This window comes from Phocoena sinus, chromosome 8, assembly GCF_008692025.1.
Source record: "Phocoena sinus isolate mPhoSin1 chromosome 8, mPhoSin1.pri, whole genome shotgun sequence".
Taxonomy (NCBI): domain Eukaryota; kingdom Metazoa; phylum Chordata; class Mammalia; order Artiodactyla; family Phocoenidae; genus Phocoena; species Phocoena sinus.
The window spans coordinates 87,631,876-87,648,370 of NC_045770.1; the positions used below are offsets into that span (position 1 = coordinate 87,631,876).

Below are 16,495 nucleotides of genomic sequence, written 5' to 3' on the forward strand. Positions count from 1 at the left end.
TCCGTCTGGTTAAACTCCTCGAAGAGCGCTTCCATCACAGCTCTCGCAACAAGCACCTGCTGATGTCAGCCGCCCTTGCTTTTGCTCTACGTGACGGACGGATACATGGAAGGTGGGCCGGTTCACGGGCCTGGTTTCAGGTCATCCCGTGCTGATGAGCTGAGCCAGGAACGAGGAAGCCGGGGTCGCCTTTACAAACGAGAGGCAGCACGGGCCTAAGGAAACGACTCGGGCTAAGGACAGAAGCTACAGAAGCGTGACCGGAATCATGAAGTTTTTAGAACTGTTATTTATTTCCAATCACTCCTACTTCTTCACCCTGAGTGGCTGCATTACATCAAGGAAGGGGCCTCTGGCTCCAATGAGAAGGAAATGAGTTCCCATTTCAGACTTCCTTCACTGCCAGGTGGTCCAGCAGGGCTGAGAGAGCTCGGGAAGGCTCTGGACTCAGGGCAGGCAGGCACGCAGAGGGGGCCCTGCCCTGTGGGATCCGCCTGGCTTCTCTGACAGAGAAGCAGAACTGCTGGTGTCACCCGCCTGACTCCCTGCGTGCATTCCAGAGCTGGAAATGAGCTCATCAGAGTGAAAGGAACTTATTAAGACGAGCGCCACAATTTGGGCCTGAATTTTCCAATCAGCCAGGCGGAGGCGGCTGACCAAGCAAATGCTCCCTCCTGCTGCCACGGGGTCATTAAGTCCCACACAGGAGCCTCGCGAGATCAGCAGCTTCTGCTCCATCTTTGGAAAGAGGAAAAAGCAGCGAGGGGGCCTGGCTGCTTCTGCCTGGTCCAACCGCACCTTCTGGATAGCAGCCCCCATGTCCCCAGCGCTGCCTGCTGCGAGGACGGAATGTGCCGGGGGCAGGCTGGCCGCGTCACTTGCTGGCCACAGCGGAGAGCTGGTCCCGGATGCGGCCCAGCCCGTCTAACATCGTGTCCAGGGTCTCCTTACTCAGCTCCACGGTGACAGCTGACACGGAGGGCTGCTCCCCACACAGACTGGGATCTTCCTGGATCTGAAAAGAGAACACTGCCCCAAAGTCAGAGCTGCCTCTCTTCGACCTGCAGGCCCTACCCCATTCTGGTGAAGCTTGGGAGAGAGGCTCTTTGCTCAGAGTCACAGAGAGTCACAGCCCTGGAGTCACTCAGCAAATGGGGACAGGGAGGGAGCTGTCTCATGGTCTCCGGGCAGGGGTCGGAGAAGCCAGGCTCACTCACTCTCCCACCCCCAACTCTCTCTGGGCACTCGAGTGAGGAAACATCCTGGGTTCATGCTGGTACTTTAGGCTGTGGGCTCTAGGGGTATGTAAGAATCCTCCGGGATGCAGGAAAAATATTACAACCTCTAGTTATATGTATTTGTATCTTTTTTTTTTTAAAGTAAGCCTTGATAATAGTTAAAAACTTAGTTGTTAGAGGCATCCTTGCTCTTTCATTTTCTTACAGCTCTTGAGTTTCTGGGTGTCTGGTGGTTAAGTAAATACAGCATTATGCTGCCTAGTTTTAACTAAACAAACCTTAAAAATGGGTATGTGGCTTAAAAAGACTCCTGAAAATAACTGTGCAGTGAAGATAACACCAATGAGTGATGTTAAGGCCATAGGTGCTGTTCGTTTTCATGGCTTAGGAAAAGCAAGAAAAGGCTAAATGCACTGTAACTGTGCTATAAGATGAAGAACAGTAAGATGAAGAAATGATACTTCTCCAACTGCTAATAGGAGCCCTTGTTCAGCACAGTACAAATGGCAACAGCCTCCTAAGACTGGACAAGAATTTGGAAAAGTACACCAAAATTCTCAAGAAGGCAATTGGAAAGCCGAGTGCGTGCTTCTATTGTTAAAGCCAAACCTTCCGGTAAGTGTCTAAGACAACCTTTAGGTATCAGCAAATTATTTTGTAAAGTTATATTTTGTGTTTGTCTTGTTTTGAAATTTCTAGTTTTGGTATATGTTTTATTATGACTGTACTATGTTAATACACATATACTTTCTAAATAAACACTGCATTTTGGGGGTGCTAAATTTTTTTTATTTATGGGGTTGGAGATCCTAAAACTTGGAGTCTAGCATTTTTGCTGGCCCGCAAGGGGGCCAAGTCCCTGCTGCCCCTCCTTCCCTTCTGGTGAGCATGACAGTGGACGTACCTTCATCTGGAGCAGGCAGGTAGGGACGGCCATGCGGCTGATGCTGTCTGAGGAGGTTTTGATGTCCACCCTCCAGTCCAGGTCGACCAGGCGCGGCAGAGAGACTGTGTGGGGACAGCTCGGCTCAGTGCTCACGCCACCTGCGTTACTAAGCCTTTCCTCGACGACAGGCAGCTCCAAGGGCTGCACGTGGGTAATGCATGTGATCCCCACAGCAAGCCTCTGAGGGAGACAGACAGACAGGGCCCAAGACCCCACAGCAAGCCCTAGGCCTTCCTTACAACTGATCGTGGCCCCTGCATTTAGTGCGGACTCGTGGTGGTCAGCACCTCCAGGCTTCTGCCTGAACACCCAACCATCCAGATGTCCAGACAGGATGAGGAAGACGCAGGTGGAGAAGAGGAGGCTGTGGCCAGAGTCTTAGGCAATGTGTAGCTTTGAGAATAGCGGAGAGAGCTTTTGTTTGAGAGACACACAGACTTGGCTTGAATGTGTGCTCTACCACCTGTCTAACCTCTGAGCCTCTGTTTGCTCACCTATAAAATGGGGATGATCTCAGCCTAGGTCACAGGGCTGTTGGGAGGACTAAATGAGTTAATGCAGGTAGAGTCTGTGGCACTGTGACCGGCTCAGAGTGAGTTTAGTGACTGTTTATCAAACACCCACTTTTATTCAATCTTTCACACTAATTTCAATTATGGTTAATTTGTTTTCCAATGGAAATATAGTTATTTTAAGTACTTCACTTTCTGCTTAGGATAACTGTTTGATTTTTAACAACATGCCTCTATTATACTAGGTTTATAACCAGAAAAAAAATTTTAAAGTGGCATTAAAAAGAAATACATAACAAACACTATTCGGTTTGGGATTAGGTTAATTCACTTTGACTTTAGTTAAAAACTCTGGTAGATTTAGGGCTGGGGAGGAGGGGGAAGGAGGAAGAGGCAGGTTTCTTGGTACTCACTCTGATTTGTTTGGGCTTCAGCTCTCCAAGTAGATCTGTGTAAGAGGGAAAGATAAGAAAAATATAATGGAAAAGGGATGCGAATTGAGTCTTCTGATAATGAGGCCCATGGGCCTGGGCCTCTGCTCCTTCTGTGATCTTAAAACCTATAATCACCTCCTGACAGGAAAGGACCACAGAAATGCCTCCCTCCAAGGAGCAGTTTTTTGTTTGCTTGTTTTACAGAACTGAGTGATGTTAAGGCCATAGATGCTGTTAGTTTTCATGGCTTAGGAAAAGCAAGAAAAGGCTAAATGCACTGTAACTGTGCTATTGTTCTTAGAGACAAAGCAGAAAAGGTCAACTTATCCTCCTTTTACTGAGCATCTACTATGCAGAGTATGGCATCTTACGCAAAACACATCTAACAGACATGTCTGATGCTACACAAATCACGCCATAGTGAGATGCTGAGCAGAGTCATAGTAAACTGTGGTCACGCAAGAGAAAGTTTCTAAATAAACAACAAAACCCTTGGGAAGTAAGCATCACCAGGTATTACTATCAGAGAGGTCTTGTCAAGCCTGCTGCTAACCAGGAGTCAATCAGTTCTGCTTGAATTGTATGTGTCTAAAAGGATCTGCCCAGCTAGAAAATGTACAGAAAATTCACAAAAGAATAAAAGTGACCAATAACATGAAAAAGATATTTGACATCACTAGTACCGAAGATATAAACTGAAATGAGGTACCATTTGCCATTTGTGAAACTGGGAATCAAAAGTGAAAAAACAAAACAAAACACCCTCAGTGCTGGTGATGGTGTCGGGAGAGTGGCACATCAACGTCCTCCTGGTGGAGGAGTAGTTGGTGCAATCTTTCCGATGGCAGACTTGATAAAAAAAGCCAAAGCCTCAATACCACCATTTACCAGTAAGGAAATAATGAAGCACAATGTGGGCAAAGGTTCCACAGTAAATTGTTCACTGCAGTGAAAAGTGCCAATAGCCTAAATGTCCAACCCTAAGGAATTTATTAACTAAATTACACATAATTTCTTCATGTAATGGAATATATTTACCCATTAAGAATGATACTGAAGGTAAATATTTATCGACCTGAAATATCATTAATGTTAATTCTATTAAATGAAAACAAGCAAGTTATAAAACGGCATGATCCCATTGTGTTAAAAACAAAAGCAAAACCAACCCTCTATGTGTAAATGGAAAAAATAAACCAGTCTTAAAAGGTTTCCCATAAAGGAATTAACACTACTAACCCTCTGGGCGGTGGGATTACGGTTTCCTTCTTTTTGCTTACCTGTGCTTGCTTTTCAAGAATAAGCATATTTTTTCCAGAACAGGAATAAAAAATACAAGCTTACAAGAAAGTCCCAAGAAATAAGCACTTACACGTGTTCTAGGATGATTTTTGTCAGCAGGTTTTTGAGGTTTTGGTGGAAATTTTCAGGAAAGAGTGCCAGAACCGCCTCGGCGGAGGACAGGTCACGGAACACCACTAGCCTGGTGAGGCGGTGCAGAGCCTGGAGCAGCTGCAGGACAGACGGGGAGCCCTGGGCGGTGAGGGGCAGGGGGACAGGGGACAGGGCTCTATCTCCCCTGCCGGGAAGAGGGCCTGCCACAAACCGCCACCGTCATTCAAGCTGAATCCCAGGAGTCCGGGGGCCCCTGGTGCAGATGCTGATGCTCACGTGCCTCGGCCCACCTCCAAGCTCACCTGCTGCTTAGAAGACACGTAGCTGCCTGACCGAGGATGCCGTCAACCTGCCAGAAAGCCTCTGCTTGTGGGCAAAGGGTTAATAAGTCCCCTTCCCTGTGCACGGACTCTGACCTTAAGCTAACTCTCTAGCCTGTTCCCCTCCTAATGTGGGAGAAGCGGAAAGTCAGCGGTGTTACTAGACAACAGTGCACCAGCCCCCTGCCTCTGGACCGCGAGGGCGGCAGAAACACCGGGGCCCGCGGCTGGGGCTTCCCTGAGTGTGGCTGCCCGGTCTGTGCCAGCACCCAAAGCCGGGCTTCCTGATTCGCTGCCAGAGGTCCTGGCTCCTGGGGAGTCGGGGCTTCTCATCCAGGCTGGCTGGACTGTCACGTCCTCGCCCCTAGGCTGTCACCTGGTGGGGCGAGCCAGGCCAACCAACAGCTCCAGGCCAGCTGCGTGGACCTCCCTGTGGAAGGAATGCCTGGCGCTGCCCCGCTAGGACGCTGGATTCTACCCTGTGTCCTTCCCAGTGAACCTGCTGCTCAGCGGAACAGAACAGGACTCTCTGGAGGTAACTTTCTCAGCTTTAGGACTTTCCCGGATGCCACGGGAGGTTGCTCAGCTCAGAAAAGCACAACCCAGAGGCGAGGGGACAGTAAGCCTCTACTGGTGAAGGGTGGGAGTGAGTGGATAAACGCCCCACCCTCCCCGCCTTCCAGGATGACAGTGCTGGGGCATTTACCCACATGGTTTCTTACAGGATCCCAACTGCAGACCCCGCAGCACTGACCGCTCCCTAACATATCCTTCTCCCGGCTTGTCTCTCTTCCTGGTCTGATTTTCCTCACTCCCTCCTTTATGCTTTCTGGAATCACCTCCCAAGTAACTACCAGCAGCCAGGTTGTTGCCTCGGGGTCTACTTTTGAGGAACCCAAACTAAGACTCCAACTCACTTTCATGACCTTGCTGCTGCCTCTCACTTCAATGAGCCAAGCTCCAGATTAAAAAACAACAATAACACAGGTCTGCTTGGATGAATTACTGTTTTGGAAACACAGTTGCCATGGAAAGATAAGGCTGTGAGTGCTACATAACCATCCATGTCCTCTTGGCCACCTGAGATCAGGTGAGGTCCAGCAGTACATCCTCCCTAATCATACTCAGGCCTCAGAGTTTCTGCCCAACCATCCCTGAAAAGTCTGCCTAAGCTACCCAGCCAACAATTCATCAGCACTATTAAGTTACAGGTTGGGAAAGAAAATCATAGCAAGGTTGGCTTTTGTCCATACTGTCTAGGTGACAAGTCTGAAAAGGAAATGGTCAGGAGCTCCGACTCCTGGTATACTTTTCCCATCCACGCCTCACTTATCACAAGGAAGTGAAGGTTCAAAGACAATGGCTTTTAAGTTCACTAACATTAAAAAAGAAAAAAGCATCTATTTTAAGTTTGCTATAACGTCAACAGACACTTCAGGGGAAAAATTCCCTTGGACGCGGCAACAACTGGGAAGTCAAGGAAGAGACTAATGAGCCGCGAAGCCAGCGGCCAGAGGTCATTTCTGACCCCACTTACTTGTTCTGCCTCCTCCTGGGTCACAGACAAGCTGGAACATGTAACATCCAAGAGCTTTTTCGAGCCAAGGGCTGAACTGGAAAAGCTCTCTTGGCACAGCTGTCTGACAACATCTTTCGAGGAGGCCTGGAAAAAAACAAAACAAGCAACAAACTCAGACTCTGAAAATACATTTTTTTTAGAACGTAATACTGTCTCCGTCATGGTGTGACACCTAAGAGGTGCATAGGACACTTCCAGTTCTGTGAAGATGATACATAGATGTACTTTTCCCTATTTTTCCTGCTAAACACAACTACATTCCCTGGGCACTTTATACAAAACAAATGTAAGACGACTCTTAAAGGGGAGAAGAGAAGACAGACCTGCTACGGACCTCATGACAAAGGAATGACATGGCCATATTACGTCCTGAGCCTCTGGAACTTATTTAAATCTTCTATTTTAGCTGGCTTTCTCTGACACTGCTCAGGAGGCAGGACGAGCACGGTAGGGCTGGGGGCTGTTGCTTCATTACTACCAAATGGAGACAGAAGTCCAGCTCCCCTACTTGGTTCCTGCTCACACCCAAAAGTAGGGGTTCCTTGTAGCTACTGGGCAGGGGTGGAAGTTCTGGCTCCAGTAGTTTCCACTAATACTGTGGGGTGGTAGAACTTGTTACCAGCTCGTGGGGATGGAGGTCCAGCTCCCTACTTGGCCTCCTCTGACACCGCCCTGATGGGGGTGTTCGCTCTCAGACTTTGTTGATGTACAGTGGAGCGGGGACACAGTTTTTTCAGTGGTGTTTTGGTGGAGTAGAGCAGTTATTGTCTAAAAGTCTTCTGTCTTCCTAAGCCGCCCCTTTCTTGGTCTTTGGCTAGAGAGAGCAAGTATTTGTTGGAGTTTGTTTTCACCCACTGGCGTTCTGGGTGGCCCTCTTCTTCAGCTCGAAGTCTGGGATATATGAACAAAAAGAAAAGCCACTGTCCGATGTGGCTGTAAATGTATATAGAGGAAATATTTAAGACAATTATATTATAAATAAGGGTAGGACTATAAAGGGATGACTTCACTCTAACTGGTTAAATGATGACACTGATATGTCACTGAGATTGTGATGTTATAGTAAATAAATGTAATAAGTTGAACAACCATTATAAGAGTTATAAAGAGAAATGAATTTTAAAACACTACAGATAAATCAAAATGGAATTCCAAAAAATGTTCAATTGATCAAATAACCCACAGGAAGGCAGTAAAAGTAAAGAACAAAAAATAAAAGAACAAATAGAAAACAAAAAATAAAATGGCAAAGTTCTAATATTTCAATAATTACATTGGCTGTAAGTGGTCTAAATATACCAATTAAAAGAGAAATTGGTTGAGTGGATTAAAAAATATGACTCAGTTAAATGCTATCTACAAGAAACTCCCTTCAAACATAATGACAGAGACAGACTAAAAGGAAAAGAATGGAAAAAGATAGATCATGCAAACATTAATCAGGAAAGCAAGGGTGGCTACTTTAATATCAGATAAAGTAAACTTCACAGCAGAGAAAATTACCAGAGACAGAGAGGGACATTAGGTAAAGGTAAAAGCTTCTGTCGACCAGAAGACATCCTGAATGTGCATGCCCTCAGCAAGAGAGCTGCAAAATATGTGAAGCAAAACCAAACAGAACTGAAAGGAGAAATCGACAAATCTATAAATACAGTTGAAGTCTTCAACACCCCTCTTTCAACAATTGATAGAACAACTAGACAGGATTCAACAAGGACACAGAAGAACTCCACAACACCATCAATCAATCTAACTGACATTTATGGAACACTACCCAGTAACAACAGAATACACACTCTTTTCAAAAGCTCACTGAACACATACCAGATAGAGGATATTCTGAGCCAAAAAACAAACCTTAACAAACTTAAGCAAACTAAATCATACAGAGTGTGTTCTCAGTGATCACAATGGAATCATATTAGAAATCAATAAGATAGCAAGAACAGGTCCAAACATTTGGAAACTTAAACAACACACTTCTAAATAATCCACAGATTAAAAGGAAAGTTAAAAAAATTACACTGAATGAATGAAAAAGAAAAGCAACACCAAAATTTTGGGAATACGGCCAAGATGGTGCTGAGAGGGAAATTTACAGCATTAAATGCATATATTAGAAAAGAGGAGAAGTCTCAAATAAATAATCTAAGTCCTCATCTCAAGAACCTAGAAAAACAAGAGCATAATAAACCCAAAGGAATAAGGAAGGAAACAACAAAGGGCAGACACCAAAGAAACTGAAAACATAAAAAAGGAGAAATCAATGGAACAAAGAACTAGTTCTTCAAAAATATCAATAAAATTAACAAACTTTTAGCAAGACTGACAAAATTAAAAAGAAAGGAGACACAAATTACCAATATCAGGAATGAAGCGGGGCATATCACTACAGGCCCTGCAGATTTCAAAAAGAAAATAAGAGAATAACTACAAGCAACTCTATACACACAAATGTGACAGTTTAAATGAAGTGGATCAATTTCTCGAAAAACACAAACTACCATAACTCTCCCAATATAAAATTGAAAATGTGAGTAGTGCTATAACTGTTAAGGAAATTGAATTTGTAATTTTAAAACCCCCAGAAATCACCAGACCCAGATGGTTTCACAGGAGAATTCTAACACACATTTAAAGAAAGAATTAACTAATTCTACACAATCTCTTCTAGAAAACAGAAAAGGAGGAAACACTTCCCAATTCATTTCACAAAGCTAGGATTACCCTGATACCAAAATCAGACAGAGACTGTATAAAACAAAACAAAAAAACAACTACAGACCAATGTCCCTCATAAAAATAGAGGCAAAGATCCTTAACAACATACTAACAAACAGAATTCAGCAATATATAAAAAGGATTATTCACTATAACTAGGTGGAATTTATTCCAGGGATGCTAGGCCAGTTCAGTATTTGAAAATCTATGTGATCCACCATATTACCGGGCTCAAGGAGAAAATCATTGGCTATCAATCAATGCAGAAAGAGCAGTTGACAAAATTCAACATCCATTCTTGATGAAAACTCTCATAAAATTAGGAATAGAGGGGAACTGCCATAACTTGACATAGAGCATCTACCAAAAAACCTAGAGAAAACATACTTAATGATGAAAGACTAAAGTTAGGAACAAGGCAAGGATGTGGGCTCTCACCACTGTTATTCCACACTGTGCTGAAAATTCTAGCCACTGAAATAAGGCAAGAGAAAGAAATAAAAGGTCTGCAGATCAGAAAGGAAGAAATAAAACTGTCCCTATGTGCAGGGACATGACTGTCTATGAGAAAGTCCCAAGAAATGTACAAAAAAATTATTAGAGGGGCTTCCCTGGCGGCGCAGTGGTTGAGAGTCTGCCTGCGGAAGCAGGGGACACAGGTTCGTGCCCCGGTCCGGGAAGATCCCACATGCCGCAGAGCGGCTGGGCCCGTGAGCCATGGCCGCTGAGCCTGCGCGTCCGGAGCCTGTGCTCCGCAACGGGAGAGGCCACAACAGTGAGAGGCCCGCGTACCACAAAAAAAAAAAAATTATTAGAATAAGTGAGTTCAGCAGTTTGCAGATCCAAGATACACCTACTAAAATCAGATGTATTTCTACACACTAGCAATGAACATGTGGACACTGGAATTAAAAGTACAGTATCATTTGCAATTGCTCAAAAAAAAAAGAGAGAAATACTTAGGTATAAATCTAACAAAATATGTACAGGACTTGTATACTGAAAATTATACAATACAGATAAAAGAAATCAAGGATCTAAATCAATGGGGAGACACATCATGATCATGGATTGGATGATCCAACACATTAAGACATCAATTTGCTCCTAAATGATGTACAGATTTAACCCAATTCCTATGAAAATCTCAGCAAGTTTTTTTTTTTAAGATATATCCAAGATCATTCTAAAATTTATACAGGAAGGCAAAGAAACTAGAATAGCTAAAACAATTCTGATAAAGAATGAAGTAGGAGGAATCCATCTATCTGATTTCAAGACATTATATAGCTACAATAATCAAGACTGTATGGTATTCTCAGAGGGATAAACAAATAGATCAATGGAACAAACTAAAGAACCCTGAAGTAGACCCAGTAAATATGCCCAATTGATTCTTGACAAAGTTGCAAAAGCAATTCAATGGAGGAAAGAAAGCCCTTTTCAACAAATGATATTGGAACAAGGGGACATTCACAGGCCAAAAAAAAAAAAAAATTCTCAAACTTTTCCACACACCTTATACAAAATTAATGCAAAATCAATCATGGACTTAAATGTTATATAAATGTAGGGACTTCCCTGGTGGCGCAGTGGTTAAGAATCCGCCTGCCAATGCAGGGCACACAGGTTAGAGCCCTGGTCTGGGAAGATCCCACACGCCGCAGAGCAACTAAGCCTGTGTGCCACAACTACTGAGCCTGCACTCTAGAGTCCGCGAGCCACAACTACTGAAGCCCGCGTGCCTAGAGCCCATGCTCCTTAACAAGAGAAGCCACCGCAATGAGAAGCCCACGCACCGCGAAGAAGAGTAGCCCCCACTCGCCGCAACTAGAGAAAGCCTGCGTGCAGCAACGAAGACCCAACACAGCCAAAAATAAATATTTTTTAAATGTTATACAAATGTAAACTATAAAACTTTTAGATAAAAAGAGGGGAAAATTTGGAGAGCTATGGCTTCACAAAGAGTTCTTAAACTTTACACCAAAACCGTAATTCATTAAAAAAAATCACAATTCATAAAAGGAAAAATTTTTGAAAAACTGTATTTCATCAAAATTAAAACAGTTTTTGCTCTGCTAAAGCTCCTGTTATGGGTTGAACTGTGTCCCCCCTAAAAGTCATATGTTGAAGTCATAACCCCCACTATCTGAAAATGTGATCTCATTTAGAAATAGGATTATTGCAGATATAGTCATATTTATATGACTATAAATAGTCATATAAAAATATATGACAAAAAATATAAAGATGAGGTCATAGGGTGGACCCTAATCCAATATGACCAATGTCCTAATTAAAAGGGATAGTTTAGACACAAAAATGCAAACAGGGAGAACTTCATATGAAGATCAATGCACAGATCTACAAGCCAAGATACACTAAATATCACCAGAAATCACCAGAAGTTAGGAGAGAGGCACAGAACAATTTGTCCCTCAAAGCCCTCAGAAGGAACCAACTTGGCTGACACCTTGATCTCAGACTTCTGGCCTCCAGAACTGGGACACAATACATTTCTGTTGTGTCAGCCACCAAGTCTGTAGTACGTTGTTACAGCAGACCTAGCAAATTAATACACCTTTGTGAAGAGGATGAAAAGACAGTTAAATACTAGGAAAGACTATGTGCAAACCACATATCTGACAAAGAACCACTATCTAGAATATATAAAGAAATGCAAAAGTAAAAAAGCAAACAATGAAATTAGAATATGAGCAAAAGACATAAAGCAATATTCTGCTGAAGAAGATACACAGATGGTAAACAAGCACATGAAAAGATGTCCAACATCATTAACCATTAGGGAACTCTGGATTAAAACCACAATGAGATATAAATACACACCTATCAGAATAGCTCGAATAAAATATAGTGATGCCAATAAATGCTGGCGAGGATGGGGAGAAACTGGACCGTTCGTGCATTGCTGTTGGGAATGTAAAGTAGTACAGCCACTCTGGAAATCAGTTTGGCAGCTTCATAAAAACAACAACAAAACCCTAAACATGTAACTACCAAATGATCCAGAACTGTACTCCTGGGCATTCATTTCAGAGAAATAAAGACTTATGTTCATACAGAAATCTGTCTACAAATGTTTATAGCAGGTTTACTTGTAACAGCAAAAAACTGGAAACAATGTAGATGTCATACCATAGAATACTACTTAGCAATAAAAAGGAAAGAACTATTAAAACACATAACATGGCTCCAGAAAATTGGGCTCAGTGAAAAAAGCCAGTCCCAAAAGGTTACATATTATATGATTTCACTTATATAACTTTTTTTTTTGAATGTTTCATTGTTTGTGTATAGAAACAACTGATTTTATTTTATAGTATTTTTGTTTTTGGCTGTGTTGGGTCTTCGTTGCTGTGCGTGGACTTTTAGTTGCAGGGAGCGGGGTCTACTCTTCCTTGTGGTGCACGGGCTTCTCACTGCGGTGGCTTCTCTTGTTGCGGAGCACGGGCTCTAGGTGCATGGGTTTCAGTAGTTGTGGTACGTGGGCTCAGGAGTTGTGGCTCGCAGGCTCTAGAGCACAGGCTCAGTAGTTGTGGTGCACGGGCTTAGTTGCCCCGCAGCATGTGGGATCTTCCCGGACCAGGGACTGAACCCGTGCCCCCTGCACTGGCAGGCAGATTCTTAACCACTGCGCCACTGGGGAAGTCCCTCACTTATATAACATTCTTTTTTTTTTTTTTTTTTTTTTTGTACATGGGCCTCTCACTGTTGTGGCCTCTCCCATTGCGGAGCACAGGCTCCGGACGCGCAGGCTCAGCAGCCATGGCTCACGGGCCCAGCCGCTCTGCGGCATGTGGGATCTTCCCAGACCGGGGCACGAACCCCCGTCCCCTGCATCGGCAGGCGGACTCTCAACCACTGCGCCACCAGGGAAGCCCCTAACATTCTTGAAATGACAAAATTACAGAAATGAAGAACAAATTGGTGAATACCACAGGTTACAAAAGGGGTGAGGGCAGAGGGGAAGGGGGTGTGGCTATAAAAGGGCAACATGAAGAACACTGTGGTGATGGAAAATGTTGAGAATCTTGACTATCAATGTCAATATCCTGGTTGTGATATCATACTATAGTTTTGCAAGATGTTACCATTGGGGGAAACTGAGTAATGGATAAATGGGATCTTTCTGTATTGTTTCTTGCAACTGCCTGTAAACCTATATCTCAAAATTAAAAGTTTGGGCTTCCCTGGTGGCGCAGTGGTTGAAGAGTCCGCCTGCCGATGCAGGGGACACGGGTTCGTGCCCCCGTCTGGGAAGATCCCACATGCCGCAGAGCGGCTGGGCCCGTGAGCCATGGCCGCTGAGCCTGCGCGTCCGGAGCCTGTCCTCCGCAACGGGAGAGGCCACAACAGTGAGAGGCCCGCGTAACGCATAAAAAAAAAAAAAAAAAAAAATTAAAAGTTTATGTAATTTTTTTTTAAAGAAACTACATAGGACAATAGGAATGCAAATGAATGAACTACTGCTACATAATAGCAAACAAAAGAAGCCAGACACACAAAAATATGCCCTATTATTCCATTTATGTGAAGTTCAAATGTGAGCAATATTAAATTGACATATTAGAAGTAAAGATAGTGGTTACTGTTGGGGAGCAGAGTGAGGGAAATAACAAAGGGACAACAGAGACTTCTGCCGTACTGGTAACATTTCATTGTTTGACTGTGGTGGTGGTAATAAATCATTAAACGGTGCACTTATAATCTGTGCACTTCTTTTGTATGTGTGTTACACATTAATAATGATTTTTATAAGTGTATTAAAGAAAAAAAGCCCATAGAATGAAGAGGGATTGGGGTGGAGGTTGGGGGTAGAGCAGCCACAGTAAGGGTGAAAAGGCACTGGGTTGGGAGTTGAGAGCTCTAGGTTTCCAGTTCCAGCTTTACTACATTTATTAATTCATAGAACAGCTATTTATTGAGCACATGCTGTATGCCAGGTGTGACGGATATGCTTGTTACGTATACATTTGTGAATAACAGAGTAGATGCCCGTAGAGACTGGAGAATACAAGTGAACACTGGGGAGGCGGTTAAAACAAAAGAAGGACCATTGCGTGGACCAATGATGATGCTGTGCCATGAACTGCTGAGTGTAATCAACTCAACCCTCTTCGTCTGGAGTTTTTTTTAAATTAATTAATTTATTTATTTTTGGTTGTGTTGGGTCTTCGTTTCTGTGCGAGTGCTTTCTCTAGTTGTGGTGAGCGGGGGCCACTCTTCATTGCGTTGCGCGGGCCTCTCACTGTCGCGGCCTCTCTTGCTGCGGAGCACAGGCTCCAGACGCGCAGGCTCAGTAGCTGTGGCTCAAGGGCCCAGTTGTTCCGCAGCATGTGGGATCTTCCCAGACCAGGGCTCGAACCCGTGTACCCTGCATTGGCAGGTGGATTCTCAACCACTGCACCACCAGGGAAACCCCGTCTGGAGTTTTTTTTAAAAACAAGGTCCCTCGTGTATCTCACGTTCTTGTGAGAAAGGCAGACAACAGGCAACCAGGTGCATAACGTCATCTAGTAACAAGTTCTACGAAGAACGATAAAGCCGCCGCTTCTTCTATAGGGAAAGTCATAAATTAAGCAAAAAATTCCAGTCTCCTACAAAGCTATATGAAATACATACCTTCCATCCTCACAATTTCTCAAATGATTGTCAGGAGAGTGTTTTGGCCCTCACACAGGTCACAGCAAATAAGAAAAACCCAGAAGGGCTTCCCTGGTGGCGCAGTGGTTGAGAGTCCGCCTGCTGATGCAGGGGACACGCATTCGAGCCCCGGTCCGGGAAGATCCCACATGCCGCGGAGCGGCAGGGCCCGTGAGCCATGGCCGCTGAGCCTGCGCGTCCGGAGCCTGTGCTCCGCAATGGGAGAGTCCCGCGTACCGCAAAAAAAACAAACAAACCCAGGACTCAGGAGAATATACAGCGCACACTTGACTCAGGGGGCGGACGCAGAGGAGAGAACTGGACAGCGCAGATGGGCTGCGGAATGAAATGGGGAACTGGCAACGCGGATCTAGAGATTACCACCCCAACGCACCAACCCCGAAAGCCAGCCCCCGAAGCTATTAGTAGGGAACATTTGTACAGCGCCTTCAGGTCCATTGTCTTGTTTCCTCACTATCCTGTCAAAGTGGTATTAATTTTGTTCGTACTTTCAAAAAGCTCGGAAAAGCTCAACAACCTGCTAGGAGTCACAGTGAGAGGCAGCGGCAGCGTCGTGGCTCCAAATCGGGGTCCATTTATTCCCACTTCCGGCTCTGTGCAAAGTCTCGGAAACAAAGGCCTGCCTCGCGCTGTCCCCACCCTTCTCATTTACCTTCAGCAGGCTCTGGAGAGCTGCAAAGACCTCCGCCGTCAGCGCGGCCATCTTCCCCGAGTCACGTGACCTAGCTACGCGGAGAAGCGCGGCCGGGAGACTCCGACAGCAGCGCGGGGCATGCCGGGGGCTGTAGTCCTTTAGGGTGGCGGGAGCTGCCTGGCTCTTGGCACTACGGGATGGGGAGGAGCCAAGTAGGGCGCGGAGGCTGGATAGCTCAGCGCGGGGACTCTAGGACCGTGGGGTTTGGAGGACGCGGGTGCTGGATGGTTTTCGGGGGAGGAAACTGGCTTGGCTTGGCTTGGCTACTTACCAGGGCAGGGGAAACTGATTTTCTCTTGACTCGTGGGTGGGCTGGCTAATTTGGGGAATGCATTTGCAGGCTTGACAAGCGCCTTAGCTGTTCTGGAGTTATCTTCGTACCTGGCCTCTTAGAATTAAAGTAGCTGTGCACATCATTGCAATTCTTGGAATTTACCCCCAACCCCGCCTGTCTTGAAGAATGTAAAATTGATTTTATGTGTACCGTTTTCTTTGTGTCTCTGGGGTAGGTAGGAGCTGGTATTGTTAACCTTATCCAGATGAGGAAAGGGTGTTGATGACTTTCTCTATTCCAAGGGGAGATCGGTTTTGATGAGCAGGTGAGGAAGTGTTTGGGACAAAGAGTAGAAAGGGAATCCAATGAAAGATATTACCTAACTAGGTTCCTCTTACACCTATAGTGGGGATGGGAGGGGTAGTTCATGGAAATGATTTAATTCATTTATTCAACAAGGTAAATATAATGAATGTAAAGATGGTTTTGAGTGAGCAGTCCAGGACTCTGATTTGCCCAGTGATCAGAGGTCCTACCTCGGAACAGACTCAAACTTTAAAGTCCTGGAACTTGGTTTTACGGAACCTATCTCCTCTGCCTTCTAACCCCAGCGTCTGACATTTCCCCTATGCATCTTTAGGATCTAGTTGGTTCTTTCTTTTTCCATACCCAGTTCCTTAGCAAAATTTGGCTTGAA

At 44.7% G+C, this 16,495-nt stretch overlaps 1 protein-coding gene across 2 annotated transcripts; it reads right to left on the bottom strand.

Moving 5' to 3' along the window:
• Positions 1-266: 266 nt before the first annotated feature.
• On the bottom strand, positions 267-15,547 carry COMMD9 (COMM domain containing 9). 2 transcript variants are annotated; one of them, XM_032641542.1, is made up of 6 exons: positions 15,483-15,547; positions 6,383-6,508; positions 4,503-4,642; positions 3,110-3,144; positions 2,143-2,246; positions 267-1,015 (listed from the first exon to the last, which is right to left on the bottom strand). In XM_032641542.1, the coding sequence occupies exons 1-6, from the start codon at positions 15,531-15,533 to the stop codon at positions 875-877; spliced, it is 597 nt and encodes a 198-aa protein (XP_032497433.1). In that variant the 5' UTR covers positions 15,534-15,547; the 3' UTR covers positions 267-874. The 2 variants fall into 2 exon arrangements, with proteins under 2 accessions (XP_032497433.1, XP_032497432.1); XM_032641541.1 differs by having other exon boundaries at positions 4,503-4,663; positions 15,483-15,543.
• Positions 15,548-16,495: the final 948 nt, after the last annotated feature.